At 44.5% G+C, this 17500-nt stretch overlaps 1 protein-coding gene across 1 annotated transcript in view; it reads left to right on the top strand.

Annotated features, from left to right (window-relative positions):
- The first annotated feature begins 15022 nt into the window (after positions 1-15022).
- LOC143301894 (uncharacterized) overlaps positions 15023-17500 on the top strand; it is a 4740-nt gene continuing 2262 nt past the window's right edge. The window contains exons 1-3 of the mRNA XM_076616324.1: positions 15023-15312; positions 15966-16061; positions 16746-17500. The exon at positions 16746-17500 is cut by the window's right edge and continues 2262 nt beyond it. Of these exons, the coding sequence (XP_076472439.1) occupies positions 15259-15312; positions 15966-16061; positions 16746-17500 (905 nt within the window). The 5' untranslated portion in view covers positions 15023-15258. The remainder of the gene's footprint in view (positions 15313-15965; positions 16062-16745) is intronic.

Below are 17500 nucleotides of genomic sequence, written 5' to 3'. Positions count from 1 at the left end.
AGACGTTTGTGTGTGTGTGTGTGGGGGGGGGGGGGGGGAGGGGGGTGCGGAGGGGGGGGGGAGCTTGTGTGTGTGCCGGTCGTGTGTGTGGGGGGGGTGTGCCGGTCGTGTGTGTGTGCGTGTGGGGGGGGGGGGGAGCGGAGGTGCGGGATTGGGGGGGTTGGGGGGGGGGGGGCTTTTGTGTGCGTGTGTCTCTTTGTGTGTGTGTGTGTGTGTGTGTGTCTTTCTCTGTGTGTGTGTGTGTGTGTGTGTGTGTGCACATCTGAGTTTCTGACCTGAACGTCACAGTTTTAACTTGGTGTCCATTTCATAAAGTTCATTTCGTGTGTGTCACATCATCGTGAAATAAAATGAATCAGTGATTCTACTTTCATTGTTTGTACTTGGAGTGTTGTTTGTCTTGACTGATTGTAGGCCAGCCTAGTGGCTTCTTCAGTGGTGTGATCATTGATTCGTTTTGCAGTCAGTTTTGAGGGAACCAATCATAAACGCACACACACGCATGCACGCATGCAAACACACACACACACACACGCGCGCGCACACACTCACACACAGATTCACGCACACAGACAGACACGGAAAGGAAAGACACACACACATGGGACGCAATTATAACAAGCCCTTGATACAACGTTCTTCTGGTAAGTTATTTCCCTTGCGTCAGCCAACTTGTTATTTGTTTTGTTGTTTGTTTGTAAATATGACGGGCTTTTTTTAATTATACTAAATTAGTATTCATTCCCTTTTATTTGTTTTCATTCGTTTTATTTCAGTTCTTTGTCTCAAATGCATCTCCATATTCATGTTTTACCTATTTAGTTGTTTATTAGGTTGATTAATTTGTCTTCTTTATCTAAATATCATACAATTATTACTTCCCACTCACCTTCTTTCATTCATACAGTATTTGATGGGCTATGCCGTGAAGTCCTGATAAGCGCATGGTGTCTATGCACAGGTAAGGGCTGTTTGGTTCTTCAGTTTCACACTGTTATTGTACATCTTCATACGTGGCTGACATCTTTTTTCCTTTTTCTAAATAGCAGAAGTTAGTAGTAATAATAGCAGCAGCAGCAGCAGCAGTAGTAGTACCAGCAGCAGCAGCAGCAGTAGTGGTAGTTGTTGCAATTCTCCGTCTGAGCACACGTAAATGATCGGCAAGGGGCAATGAAATTTGGGACGCAACCAAGACAAGCCACATTACATTACGTTATTTTGGTGAGTTATTTCCCTTGCAACATTCTACGTTGATGTTTTACACTGTCAACGAAAGGTTCGCTTCAGTGCTCTGATCAGCACGTTGGGCATCCTTTTTTCTTTTTCTTCTTGCGGTGTGGGGGAGGGGGGGTGGGGGGGGGGGAGTTAACGGCAAACGTGGTTTAGCGCGTATGGAGCAGTCCCGCACGCTTTCAGTTGACACCTCCTTGAAACTGAAAATGATCCGAATAGGATTGGTTGGATGATTTTCTTTCTGACGCGTCGAGGAGAGTGTGCGGGTGGCAGTGTGTGTGTGGAGGGGGGGGGGCGGGGGGGCTTTTAATTAAAGTGTGTGTGTGTGTAGGAGGGCTTTTAATTAAAGTGTGTGGGTGTGTGTGTGTAGGAGGGCTTAATGTGTGTGTGTGTAGGAGGGCTTTTAATTAAAGTATGTGTGTGTGTGTGTGTAGGAGGGCTTTTAATTAAAGTGTGTGTGTGTGTGTGTGTGTAGGAGAGCTTTTAATTAAAGAACCACCAGAACCTCATGTGAAATTTGGCTGAAACGTACCTTTGTATCAGTGACTGAAAACACCTCACAAACTCCTTTTGCAAAACCCAGTGGCTTACAGTTATTTGCCTACATAAACAAAATGCGTGACATCACACCTGAGTCTGAACCCACCGGCCACCACCACACGCCGAACCACGATATCTCATTGCACAACAATCATCATGATCATAAACAATCATAATAAAATGAAGGCTCTTCAGTATAGCGCAGAACCCCCGTCTCAGGTGGAGTTCTCTTTGATATACAAATCTAAGAATAAGTGACATAGAAGTATGTACAAAAAAATCAACGCAGGCAATATCACAGCCTCACATCACGGAGGCCCAAATAACAGCGAAATAAATACACCACATTCACAAAAGTCCAAATATACACCGATGAACAAGGCATCACAAAAACATCACAAATGCAGACATATCAACACAAAAGAGCACATCCAGCCATCAGATCAAAACAAGCATATGTAGATGGAAAAGCTTTAATGAGAAGAGTACAGATTATAAGATACGTTTTGAGTGCTCTCTTGAATGCGGGTGACGGAGGTGTGAGGACAGTGAAGTCCACTGTTTGGGTGCAACAATAGAAAAGGATCGTCAAGTTCACCATCAGTTTTTGTACGGCGGATCTTTCAATACAGTGTGTGTGCATGTCATGGGAAGGACAGGGTTGTGTGGATGGTGAACAGACAGAAAACAGATCAGAAAGAGACGGTACAAGAATCAGTGAAGAAACCGTGACGGAGAACTGAGTTTGTGTTGTATTCGTGCGTGAGTGGGGAGCGAGAAAGGGAGCCTGATGCGTTGACATTTCTTAGCCTTGCCATGAGTCGTGCTGCAGAATTTTGAATTTTTTTAAGTTTGTAAACACAGGGTTTGGGACAGCCAGCAAGAAGAGCATTTCCATAGTCGAGTCTAGATATGACAAAAGAACAAGCCTGTGACTTCGTTTCTGTGGGTAGACATTGGCAAACAGAGCTGATTTGTCGGAGTGTTGCAAATGCTGACCTACAAATGTGGCTGATGTGCAAGTCAAGTGTGATGTTATCTGAAAGCATGTACCTTTATCAGTTGCGTACAGATGCTGAGAAATGTATGTCTAAGGTTCATACCAGGATAGATGAAGGCTTTGGCAAGTCCGAAAAGGAGCACTTCGATATGAGTGAATGAGAAGTGCTTCTGTTTTATCATCATTTAGTTTCAGTTTGTGATCCGTCGTCCATGATTTGACATCTGTGACTGATGCATGACTGCCAAGTCTTTCATCGAGTTCTCAGTGCTGATCCTCTCAATCACCGCAAACAGGTTTTAAACAGAGTTAGATGATGGGAAATGGTTCGTACTAACATTTGAAAAGAGTGCGTTTTATCACGTGCAGCTGAACTGAAATGGTAATTCCATTTTTACAACTTTATATAGTCCTGACCATTTAGACTGAACGATTCTTTTTTTTCTCTTTTTTTCCCCCCTGTTGATCATGTAAGCAGGTTTGTGGAAAACTTATTTGCAAACTTAAAAACAAACACAATTTGGCTGTAAAGGTCTTTTCTGACCCAAACCAACGTATTTACACCGCCGGTGGCTTTCGCGAATTTCCTCAAACAATTGTAGATAGCATGATCGCATGCAGTGAAACTTTTGACTCCGTACAACCAGCCTAATATTCTTAAACAATCGAAAACGCTATAAAAAAAAAGAAAGAAATAATAAAAAAATATAAAAAAATCACAGATGTGTAATGCGTGCTATGGTTGTCATTGCCATAATATTTTGCTTCCCGGCCCCCTTAAAATCAAGAGACTTAAATCGTTCAAAAGAAGTACGAGTTACAGACAGAGTGCAACAACCGTGCATCAGAGGACTGCTGGCAATGGACATTCACACTGATGACATGATGTTTCTATCACTGCTTTGATATTGTTTAGAATCCTATCATGCTGTAAGGAAGTGTTTTCATCACAGAAAATTACTCATGTAGCCCTACATTCTGAATTCCATGGCCTGGAAAAACGATACTCAGATGAAGAGTAACAATAGTAAAAAACAAAAAAGGAGAAAAAAGGATTTATGCATAACAATGCAGACGTTCATAAGCAACACACACGCGCGCGCGTGCACGCAAGCACACACACACCTGACACACACGCGCGCGCGCGCACACACACACACACACACACGCGCGCGCGCGCGCGGACTCGGAGAAACTGTAATCAACGACTGACTTTAGTACATTTGTCATAATAATATCAATTTTTATATGATTTAGTTGTGGCTGCCGTGATTAATTGTAAGATTTTCTTTGAAAATAACTTTCTCTGACATGGTTGAACAACGTTCAAAGAACGTGACCTTTGTCATACTACAGATCTACAGGAAATCTGCAAAATGGAGAGACATGTCAACAGAGAGAGAGAGAGAGAGACTGAGACTGAGACTGAGATGATTTATTCACTCAAGGCCATAGCCCCATATGAATGAAGGGCGATAATACAGTATACAGATGTCACCATACTATCAGTAAACATTCACCATTTTCACAATTACTTAAAGAAATTATGATACTGTTTCTCTTAACTTAAAAGCTTTGTGTAAATACAATGAGAGATTACGTATGACACCATCATCAGATGATGCCATCAATAAACATAATTTAAACAAACATGGACGTTCATAATATTTCTTTGGAATAAATCTTACGCGAAATCCATGCAACACAGGACACATCAAAACAAAATGCACTTCATCTTCATTTGACAGCTTGCACAAAGGACACAACTTCTCTGTGTGATCAACAATCTTATAACGATATCTGTGCATATAAATTTCAGAAATGCCAAATCTAAATCTTGTTAATAAAACTCGTAGATATCTTTCCATGTTAAACAAAAGATAATTCTTTACTAAATGTGTAGAAGTATGAGATCTGTAGAGACAGAATCTATCACTTGACTGAATATGATTTTCCCAGTTTTGCTATCTACAGTCTATCAAACGCTGACGAAAAAGTTTCAGAAACATATTTTCATTGCCTACTCCTTGATATTCCCAAACATATCCAAAGCCCAGAGAGAGAGAGAGAGAGAGAGAGAGAGACTACAACCGATTAAATGTAAAAAATAGTTTCGGTCGGTTCCAGATTTTGTCCAGATTTAGTTACAAGGTGCCTGATGAATATACATAAAACTACATATGCTTTACTTTTTATTTTATTTTTTTTTTTTAAAGAAAGACAGCAGATGCCAGACAATCACTGACAAACCCAATGTCCTGGTCATGCCTCGAGAGTCTGTGCTTGAAACATTAACAAACAAGAAAAGAAAAAGACAAAATAAACAAATAAGTAAATATATTAAAACATAGTGAAGGGGAAGAAATACAGCTGCACAACTTGCTGGGGGAACAGGCAGACAGACAGACAGACAGACAGACAGAGAGCCTGAGACTCCAGAGTGAGAGACAGGGGTTGATACACAGATAGGGGTGCAGATCACATCACTAGAGTGAACAGGGAGGCAGATGGAACTGATACCTATACTGACACTGGTCCATAGACACTGAATATCTGACAGGCCCAACACAAACAACACACGATAGATCTAGGTACGCTATCGTGTTTCGGAATGTGGTCCGAAGCTGTGACAAGAGCCAGGCTCGGTTTACGAGGCTTCGTTTCGGAATCTTTTAACATTTTGCCCCCGAGGTCAGGCGGTCCGCTTTCAAACGCCACAGCCGCTGAGTGACACTGCGCGTGACTTCACCCCCCACGTGACGCTATAAACCGCGTGCTGGTCCGGTGACATACCTGTCCCCAACTTTTCTTTTCCTGCCCACCTCTCTCTCTTGCCCACCACTGGTTGCAAAATGGCCACTGTCACGCCAGCCACCCTCCACCGCCACGCTACTGCGCAGCCGCAGCCGCAGGCGCCTCGCGCACGCGCACATCTGGCGACAGCGCGCGCGGCACGCTGAGTGTCATGTACGGCTTGCACGCGCTGCTGACACTTGATTGCGTTGTCTTGTCTACTGTGTGGGGGGGGAAGTAAAAAGAGAGGGGACACAGGACGTGAGTGTCAAGAGATGGTTTTTCGGGGACAGTGGGGAGGGGAGGGGAGGGGAGGGGAGGGGAATGCGTTAGATGAAGAAGAAGAAAAGAGTCGTTTTGGGGTCGGAACCTGTTTCGGTATGTAGGTGGGTGGGTGGGGTGGTAGGTGTAGTGACTTTGACATGGCGTTGTACGCTCAAAACGTACAGGTGAATCGTGTCACTCGAAGCGGTGCCAGGTGAGAAGAGCTTTGGAATGCCCCACCCGTAGTTGAAGGCAGCGATTCATTCACACGGCAGGATGCAAACACACGCCTCTGAGAATATATTAACGGGTCTGAACACAGGTCTCATGGGTGGTCATTTCCTGCAACAACATATATTTTTCATCGACATTAAATCTACACAACCCGAATTTTTGCACGGACCACTTATAACTTTGGAAACTAGTCACAACATCTGGGATGATATAATATCTGAAACGAACAAGTGACCAAAGTGATTTACTGCTGGGAAGGCTGTCTATACATATGTTCGTTGTTTTTGAAGTAGTTTGTTTTCTGGCACTTAGTTTTCATTGAAAATGGTGGAGAAGTGTGTCATTATTTGGCTTGATGTCTTTGCGTGAAAAGTGTTGATTAACTGCGTGCTAATGTGTTTTTCTATCGTTTCTTTCTCTTATTTTTTTCCATTCTTTTTATATATTGCTGCGTCTGTCACCTATGTTTGTACCATTATATTAATGTGTGTCAAAGTATATTACCTATGTTTGTACCGTTGTGTTACTGTGTGTTTAGGTATGTTACTGATGTTTGTACCGTTATATTACTGTGTTTAGGTATGTCATTGATGTTTGTACCGTTATATTACTGTATTTTTAGGTATGTCATTGATGTTTGTACCGCTATATTACTGTATGTCACCTATCTTTGTACCGTTATATTACTGTGTGTTAAGGTATATCACCTATCTTTGTACCGTTATATTACTGTGTTAAGATATGCCACTTATCTTTGTACCGTTATATTACTGTGTGTTAAGGTATATCACCTGTCTTTGTACCGTTATATTACTGTGTTAAGATACGGCACTTATCTTTGTACCGTTATATTACTGTGTGTTAAGCCAGTATATCACCTGTCTTTGTACCGTTATATTACTGTGTGTTAAGGTATGTCACCTATCTTTGTACCGTTATGTTACTGTGTTAAGATATGCCACTTATCTTTGTACCGTTATATAAAAATTAATGTGTCTTAAGGTATATCACCTGTCTTTGTACCGTTATATTACTGTGTTAAGATATGTCACCTATCTTTGTACCGTTATATTACTGTGTGTTAAGCCGGTATATCACCTGTCTTTGTACCGTTATATTACTGTGTGTTGAGGAATGTCACCTATCTTTGTACCGTTATATTACTGTGTTAAGATATGTCACCTATCTTTGTACCGTTATATTACTGTGTGTTAAGGTATGTCACCTGTCTTTGTACCGTTATATTACTGTGTTAAGATATGCCACTTATCTTTGTACCGTTATATTACTGTGTGTTAAGGTATATCACCTGTCTTTGTACCGTTATATTACTGTGTTAAGATACGGCACTTATCTTTGTACCGTTATATTACTGTTGTTACCGTTTTATTGTTGCTTTTTTGTTTTGTTTTTGTTTTTTGATCTGTCACCAATCTTTTTACAGTTATATCGGATCTTTTGCCAGTCATTTACGTGAGTTATTTTACAGTTTGGGTCCTTAGCCTACTGTTCTACTGTAATCTTAGTGCTGCCGTTTCACATGACACATAATCAGCGTTGTTACTGTCTGTGTCATTCATTTATCACAAACTGTGACTGTGCGTTAGGAAACCGGAAGTCAGTGAACAGTACAGTCCCTTTTCCTTTTGGGACGTGGCGATCGCAACATGGCGATTACGTCAGCTGAAACTGAAAGTCCGTTTGACTCGATGAGTGGTAATGCTATGTTTCGGTCTCTCAGCTATCGTTCTAGCCTTATGTTACTGTTTTAATCTGTCATCGTAGTGATTTACTTTAGTCAACACTTAAAGTTCTTCGCTACACCTGTAATGCCAGTGTTTAGCAGAGTAATTATACACTGTATATGCCAGTCATATATTTCACCAAATCTGGTAACGTCTCTTGTCTTATCGCTTGCACACACACACGCACACACACACACACACACACAGAGTCACACACACACACACACACACACACACACAGAGTCACACACACACACAACACACACACACACACACACACACACACACACACAGGTGCCCATGCTTTACCGCATATGCATAATCACACACACGCGTGCGCGCTCGCACACACACACACACACACACACACACACACACACACATGCGCGAGCGTGAGCATACACAATCATGCTTTTTTTTCTTTCTTTTCTTTTTTTTCTCGATAAAAGAGAGAGAGAGAAAAATCCGTACAAATTATTGGTTGCAGGTTAATCTGCCCAGACACGCGTCCCTAAGAAGATTAGCGGAACCTTTGAAGTCTGAAGCTAATCCCATACCCACAAAGGATCAACGTAATCCACACACCGATTTCTGTACAGGAGGGAGAGGGAGGGAGGGAGGGAGGAGGGAGGGAGGGAGGGGCGGGGATGTTGGCAGAGAATGGTGGGGGAAGGTAGCAGGATGGTTTATGAAGACGCTTATCTGCCGATACATACCGGTGTCCGTGAGGGTCTGGGTTCGAATCCCCGGTCTTTCCCTTTCTCCTAAGTTTGACTGGAAAAATCAAATTGAGCGTCTAGTCATTCGGATGAGACGACAAAGTGGTCAAGTGTACAGCACGCATGTGAGCCATGGCGAAAGAAGTTCAGTTTCCTGGAAAAATCCTTTAGAATGAATGCACTCTGATAGGTACACGAAAGTATTAAAAAAAATAAATAAATAAAAAGCATAAAAAGGACACTGTTGAATTGTTCCGATGCGTTTCTGCTTTGTTCTTTTCTTCTTTTTTTTTCTTTCTTTTTTCGCCGTTTTTCTTGCATCTTTCCTTCGTTCATACTTATCTACGAAATACATATGCGCGTGCGCACACACTCACTCACGCACACACACACACACACACACACACACACACACAGACACACACACACACGCACACATTCACATATACACACACACACGCACGCACGCACACGCGCGCGCGCGCGAGCGCACAGACACACACACAGAGGGGTAAGGAGAGAGAGAGAGAAAGAAAGAGAGAGAGAGAGAGAACGAACGAACGGACGAACAAATGAAAGAAAGAAAGAACGAAAATAAAAAAAGGATAAGAAACTAATAAACAAACAAATCGCACTTGGGGTGGATTTCTACCCCACGGACACGCAAAGCGACGTTAGCGGCAGCTAGCAAAACAAGGGATAGATCACCACAGCTAAACCCAAACGTCCACACCATATACCATTTATAAACCCCAGCAGTGCATTGGATCGCTCCGCTATTGACTCACCCATACCCCGACAACCTCTGCTGTTTTCAAAAAATCTAAACACCACCACCGTCACCGCCACCACCAAATCCCTACTACCCACACCCCACTTTTTTTTTTCTCTCTCTCTCTTTCCTTCTCTGGCTTTCTGAAGAAAAAAAAGAGGACGAGGAAGAAGAAAAGAAGGGGTCTGCATGAGTATCAAACAGAAATCAGAACCCCTTTTATGTTTTCTCAACCAACATTGCTCCTCTCTCACGCCCCCCCCCCCCTCCCCTCTCCCCCAATCCCACCCCTTCTTTCCCTTCCCCTACCCCACCTCTCTCTCTCCCTCTCTCTCTAAGTCAACATTCAACAAGTTTCCCTCACGTTTCCCACGATCGAAGGTGCTGCTACCATTCGGTGAAATCCTCTTCTGGTCGGACCAAGGAATTTTTCTTCTTTTTTTTTTTTCTTTTTTTTCTTTTTCCGCGTCAAGCACGCACGCACACACACACAAGAAAAAAGATCAGAATGGCGTGAGGATGGTAGCACTCCACAATGTTCGCTGTGCAAGGCAGACCCGAGCTGTTTATGGTATGGTAAAGTACTCGTCGCAAACGAAAACAAATTCCACGTCCATCGTAAAACCAGTTTCAGTGATCGAGTTGTGAGCATTTTAGATACGACGCTGTTTGTTTTGTTTTTTAAATAAACATTTGCGGGAAAAAAGAAGCTTGACATGAAAAAAAAAGTGATTCACGTGCGTAAGTGCATACTGATCATAGGAAACGTATATGGAATGTATTGCATTGTCAAGTTTTGTATTACTTTTTGTCAAAAACATTTCTGTGTGTGAAATTCGGGCTGTTCTTCTCGGGAAAGCGCATCACCATAGTACAAAAGACATTATTCTTTCTTCCTCTTGTTGTGTTTTTGTTTTTGTCTGCAAGTCAATTTCCTTTACTAGTACAGTGTATTTGTTTCTGATGAAACTTACCAGGGATACCAGTTTCGTTGCCGTGGGTTCTTTTTACGTACGCTAAGTGCATGCTGCACATGGGATCTCAGTTTAATGTCTCGCCCGAAAAACTAGCACCCTGACCACCACTAAATGACTAGTTTGCTTATTTATTCATTCATTTATTTATCTGTAGTACTTTTCACCACAACAGACTTCTCTGTGTGAAATTTCGGCTGCTCTGTCCAGTCATCAAAAAGTGGCAAAAATAAAAAATAAAAAAATAAATAAAAACAAATAAAAATTACAACCCCTACTCTAATCACAGCACAACCCCTCCCCCCAACACACACACACACACACACACACACACACAGAGAGAGAGAGAGAGAGAGAGAGAGAGAGAGAGAGAGACAGAGACAGAGACAGAGAGACAGAGAGAGAAATAAGAATGTCACTCTAAATTCAGAATAAAGAATTTAGAATGAAGCTGGTATTATCCTTTTATTTTACGTTATTATATTTCACCTTCTTCCCACCTCAGTTTTCTGCGATCTTCTAACGTTTTGGAAAAAAAACGCAACCCCCCCCCCCCCCCCCCCCCCCATAAAAAAAGAGAGAAGAAAAACAACATCTTTTGCGCCGAACGAGCGACCTTAGACCGAGGGAGCTCCACCCCCTCCACCACCCACCACCACCACCACCACCTCCACCACTTGCTATCTATCAGCAACAAGTGCCGAGCGACGTTGAGGCTGACCTGTGACCTCGGCTCGTGCCGGGGCAGCCTGCCGGGAGAGAGAGAAGCGACCGGTTCCCACGGTGTGTGAACAAAAGGCGTTGCATTCCTCTTCTGGCCACCGCACGAGTCAGGCAGGAAGGGGGTGGGGGGGAGGGCGAAGCGAGGAGAGGGTGGTGGTAGCGACGAGGCAGGGGGTGGTAGTGGTGGTGGGCGGTGAGGGGGTGGTGGTGGTGGTGAAGAGGTTAGGTTGGGTGAGTGGAGTTGAGAGAGAGAGAGAGAGAGAGAGAGAGTCGAGGGTGGAGATTCGGAGTTTTTGATGGGAAGAAAGAGCAAGACGGTGACTGGGTGAAAACTTCCCCTCCCTCTGCCTTTCGAACTCCCCCCTTGAACCTGTATTTGGGTGAACATAATAAATAATAATAATAATAATAATGGATACTTATATAGCACACTATCCAGAAATCTGCTTAGGTGCTTTACAAAAACGCTTTTGTTAACATAAAACATTACATCAATGTTACATACACACACCAAAATGTGACTACACACACACGCGCGCGCGCGCACACGTACACACACACACACACACACACACACACACACTGCATCCATACATTTTAACATACATATCTAACAGCTACCCTAAGACATACGCACACATAGGCAGGCACAAACTTACATAAACACACGCACACACAATACACATTCATATACATGCATGTAGTTATGTACACATACATATGTATACACACATAGTCCAGCACAGCTAACGCAAAGGAACTTAATTATGACTTAGGGGCATGGCTCCACTGATTAAAAAAAAAAATCATGTATTCACTATCTGTTTCGATATCTATTCTATCTAATACAAGATTCTTGGAGCCAAGCTGTCCAGTTTGGCCAGATTATGGTAAGGATGTTAACACAAGCGTACTACGCAAAACCAATACAGCCTGATGACGACTCTTAGAACAATGGTGCTGATGAACTAGCCTCATCATCGTCATCTTAAAACGTGAAGTAGTGTGTGTGTGTGTGTGTGTGTGTGTGTGTGTGTTGTGCGTGTGTGTGTTTTAGTGTGTGTTAGTGTGTGTGTGTGTTTCTCTGTATGTATGTATGTATGTGTGTGTGTGTGTGTGTGTGTGTGTGTGTGTGTGTGTGTGTGTGTGGTTCTCTCTGTGTGTGTGTGTGTGTGTGTGTGTGTGTGTGTGTGTGTCTGTCTGTCTGTCTGTCTGTCTGTGTCTATGTGTGTGTGTGCTTGTGCGTGTGTGTGTATGTGTGCGTGCGTGTGTGTGTCTGTCGGTGTGTCTTTGTGTGTCTGTCTGTGTCTATGTGTGTGTGTGTGTGTGTGTCTGTCTGTGTCTGTGTGTCTGTCTATGTGTGTGTGTGTATGTGTGTGTTTGTGCGTGTGTGTGTGTGTGTGTGTGACTCGTCTGCCGTGACAAATAATCGCAATGTGTGGCAAACACCAGTCAGAATTCGTTTCTGACAAGACAAAATCAACAGACAACCTGACAGACCAGGACGAATCTGGTGAACAGTCCAATGACTATCCAAAGACTTAAGGGAAAAGAAGAAGAAGACAGAAGACAGAAGTGGAAAATGTAAATGTAAGCCCCTCTCTGACTGGCTGATGAAGCCACGCCCATTTCTGCCACGATAACAGTTTCCTAAAGGCCGGTCATGTCACAAACAACAATCAGCATTAGCTTCTGACAGCTGTGTGTAAGGCCCTCGTTGATTGGTCGATATGTAAACCTTTAGTTGACATAAATCGCTGATTATTCGATATGTAAAACCTTACGTGATATAGATCGCTGATTGGTCGATATGTAAACCTCTTGTGATACAGATCGCTGATTGGTCGATATGTGAACCTCTTGTGATATAGATCGCTGATTGGTCGATATGTAAACCTCTTGTGATATAGATCGCTGATTGGTCGATATGTAAACCTCTTGTGATACAGATCGCTGATTGGTCGATATGTGAACCTCTTGTGATATAGATCGCTGATTGGTCGATATGTAAACCTCTTGTGATACAGATCGCTGATTGGTCGATATGTGAACCTCTTGTGATATAGAACGCTGATTGGTCGATATGTGAACCTCTTGTGATATAGAACGCTGATTGGTCGATATGTGAACCTCTTGTGATATAGAACGCTGACTGGTCGATATGTAAACCTCTTGTGATACAGATCGCTGATTGGTCGATATGTGAACCTCTTGTGATATAGAACGCTGATTGGTCGATATGTGAACCTCTTGTGATACAGATCGCTGATTGGTCGATATTTGAACCTCTTGTGATATAGAACGCTGATTGGTCGATATGTGAACCTCTTGTGATACAGATCGCTGATTGGTCACGTAAACCTCTTGTGATATAGAACGCTGATTGGTCGATATGTGAACCTCTTGTGATATAGATCGCTGATTGGTCGATATTTGAACCTCTTGTGATATAGATCGCTGATTGGTCGATATGTAAACCTCTCATGATACAGTAAACAGGGCTCCACACAACAACACCGTCAACGGAGCCGGCAAGACCACAGCCCCGAATAGAGCCCCATAGGTCCGTCATCTCAACAAGAGATTTACCGAGGTGGTGGTGACTTTGGATTTCCATACATATCTGTTGGAGTTATAAAGTATTCTGTGTTCTGTATTCTGTGTTCATCACCATGACCCAAGCTGAATCTTCAACTGAAACCATGTTGCGAAACCCTCGTTTGTGTGTGTGTGTGTGTGGGGGGGGGGGGGGGGGGGGGGAGAGAAAAAGTAAGTGTCCATACCATGTATTTGTTTATCAATGTTTTATGTAGTGGTTTATGCACACTCACTTCTAACTTTTATCACCGTTTTGTGTTGCTGTTATCTTTCTTTTAACCTTAACCTACACATGTACGCACATACATACTTTTTGTGCTTCTTGTATTTATTTATTTAACATTCCATATTCACACCCTTTCAGAATATCCATGTGCTTGATTTTCGATTTCTGGTCCACCCTGTCAATAGTATGATAGAAACTGATCGAGCTGTGTTTATGCTTTTCCGAGAGGGGAGTTATCAAAAAGATACACCGGTTTTATTTTGCGTGCGCGCGCACACACGCACGCACGCGCGCGCGCGCACACACACACACACACACACACACATGCACGCATGCAGGCACTCACATTCGCAAACACAGACAGACATCCAAACAGACAGACAGACAGACAGACACACACACACACACACACACACACACACACACTTCAAGATTTAACAGACAGACAGACAGACGGACAGACAGACAGACACACACACACACACACACACACACACACACACACACATGCAGAAAATTCAAGATTTAATCATCTTTTCACCCTGTGTGGAATATGGGGAAATTACAAACAAATAAAACAAAAGAACGCAAACAGCCATGAAGAAAGCAACAACAAACAAACGAACAAACCAAGAAACAACACATTACAACAATCACACACACAAAAGCCATTGAGGAAGACTTGGCATGGTAGCCTTTTCCCCAAACCATCACCGGTTTGTGAGAGCTCTCGCTGTGAGGAGGTGGAGGGTGGAGGTGGGACGAAGGGCACGGGGGCGTGGGGGGTGTAGGGGCAAGGGAGAGGTGGGGGAGGGGGGGTACAGGGGCGAGCTTTGTGCCCAGGAATGCCCTTATCGCGGGCCTGTTGACACATCCAGTCGGCCCCGAAGCGTGAGCGGAGCGAGGGGCGGAGTTTTCCCACACTACGCCGACCTGTCATCTAATCCCGCTGGCACGTGCGCCTATTTATCTGCCTTCCGCTCCGGGGGCATGATTGACGCATCAGCGCTCGCGCGCCACGAGCTGCAGCTGGCCTCTAGCCAATCAGCGCGGGCCTCGCGCAAAGCCGGTGCGTGGTCCTGCGCAGCGATTGGTGGGCAGTGTCGGCACGAGAGCGTGGGAAAGTGAGAGAAACTGGCTTCACACAGGTCTCCCCGTCTGCTGGCATGCGTCAAGGCGTATAAATAGGTTATGTTGACACTAGCGACTCACACAGCTCGATTCTGAGCGCAACAAGTGGTGAGGAGGGATCTCTCGCTCCATTCCTTCACTTCGCTCCATTCCTACACACTGTCTTCATTCCTACACTTGGTTCCAGAGTAGACAGCCACCTGTGGATTCTGGTTTTGGTTGTTTGCAGCTGCTACTAACCAGTGTCTTGTGGATACCCGTCGTCAGTTGTTTAGTTGATCAATACTTCGATCTCTTTTGTCTCCAATGGCTGAAACGATGGTTGCATCTTCAGTGAAAAATGACCATACTAGTAGAAAGGTATGTTGGAGTGTGTTTGTGAAATGAATATCGATCTGTTTATATTTTGGTGTTAGTAAGGTTATGTATAGGCTGTTTGTAAACTTTGAGAAGTTTGGTTTAGTATGTTAATCTTTTAAGCTTTTTAATTTGAATGTGTGTATCATTTAAAAAACTTTTTTTATTCGAAATTAGTTTGTTTATTTGGGGTTTTGGGTCGATGTTTCGTTGGTGTTATTCAGTTCTTTTGATCTATCCTGTTCTTGCGAATGGTAGTGTTTTGCTTATCTTTTGCACTGATCGGTATACACATACATGTGTGGGTGGGTGTGGAAGCAAAATTACTTTCGCGATCACTATTGATGGGCGAGATAGATGAATGTTGAATTGCTTGTAAGTGGTATTACTCTAGTCAAAGATAAATAAGTAATTTTGGTCACAATGGCATGAACAGAGTTGAACAACGTTTTGGAGTAATAAAAAAAAAAAGTAAGAAAAGTGATGTCACAGTGGGATTAACTGTGTGATGTGTTAGGGGTGTGGTTTGCACAATGGAACGAACATTGTAACATCGTTTTCGGAGTCGAACATTTTTGTTATCTTATTTATGTCTCAGTATTGTTCACAGTGGTATGGACAGTGTGGTGATGTGTCTGTTGGTTTGTGGTTTGCAGAACAAGAAGCCTTTGATGGAGAAGCGCAGACGGGCACGCATCAACACCTGTCTGTCTCAGCTCAAGTCTCTCGTCCTTCAGGCCATCAAAAAAGATGTAAGTTTGGGTTTTGGCCTTTTTCCTTTCGACTGTCACTGTGATGGTGTGTGTGTGTGTGTGTGTGTGTGTGTGTGTGTGTGTGTGTGTGTGTTTCAGATTATCTTTTCAACACGCACACACACAAACACACACTCGCACATGCACACTAGTTAGTCACACACGTACAATATCAAGCATAATAGTCATACACACACATATACACTTCTACACACACACACACACACACACACACACACACACACACACATTGTTAAGCATAGTTATCTCTCTCTCTCTCACACACACACACACACACACACACACACACACACACACTTGTCAAGCATAGTTATCTCACACACACACAAATACACTTCCAAACATACACACACACTTACACGCACACACATGCGCACACACACACACACACACACACACACACATTTTAGCATAACATTGCACTGTGGAGAAACATTATGCCCCCGCCCCCCCGCGGCCCCCGCCCCCCCTCCCCCGCCCTTCCTGTCACCAGAGAATCATTGTGCATCTGTGTCTGTCTCTCTGCCCTTTATTTTGTTCCTTAAATGACCCCCCACCCCCACCCCCCTTCAAGCCCCTTCACCGCTGAGTGTGAGCTGTGCATACGATGAACTTGACCCCTATCAAACACTTAACCATCTCCCCTTCCTTCCATGTCTCCAGAGTTCCCAGTTCTCCAAGCTGGAGAAAGCCGACATCCTGGAGCTGACGGTGAAGCACCTGCGGGCACTGCAGCGTCAGCAGGCTGCCGGAGTCCTCAGCCAGGACTCCACGGTGGTGAACAAGTACCGTGCGGGCTTCAATGAGTGCGCCAAGGAGGTGGTCCGCTACATGGGCTCCGTCCGCGAGGTGAACGAGGACGTGAAGGAGAGGGTGGTGAGCCACCTGGCCAACTGTCTGCAGGTGGTGAACCACGTGAGTCCCATGGAGACCCTCCAGCAGCAGCAGCATCAACAGATGAAGCCCCTGCATGTTCACATCCCTCCCCAACCGCAGCAGCCTGGAGTGACGTCAGTGGCTCCTTCCGTCATCATGCACACAGCGGCCGTCGCGCAGCCTTCGTTGCCCACAGGACTTGTCTACACCCCGTCCTCCTCCTCCGCCTCCTTCCACTCCTCCTCCTCCGCCTCCTCCTCCCCCCAGACCCCCTCCCCCGTTACCGCCACCCTGCCCTTGCAGTCGGCTGCCGCCATCACCACTGCTGCAGCCACGACTGTGGTGACCCCCACCACCTCCCCGATCCCCGGAGCTTTCAAGCTGGTGCCCAGCGGCGCGGGGGCCGTGGCGGTGTATGTGGGGGGCGTCCCCGATGTTGCCCCCCGCCCAGACACAGTCAGTGTGGACGCCGTGCCCCTCTACTCCGTCTCCCTCCCTCCCCACCCCCACCACGCTCACCACCACCACCACAACACCCCCCT

Source organism: Babylonia areolata, chromosome 28 (assembly GCF_041734735.1).
Source record: "Babylonia areolata isolate BAREFJ2019XMU chromosome 28, ASM4173473v1, whole genome shotgun sequence".
NCBI lineage: Eukaryota > Metazoa > Mollusca > Gastropoda > Neogastropoda > Buccinidae > Babylonia > Babylonia areolata.
The sequence above is the reverse complement of the archived record's forward strand: the minus strand, read 5'-3'. Positions and strand labels throughout refer to the sequence as shown.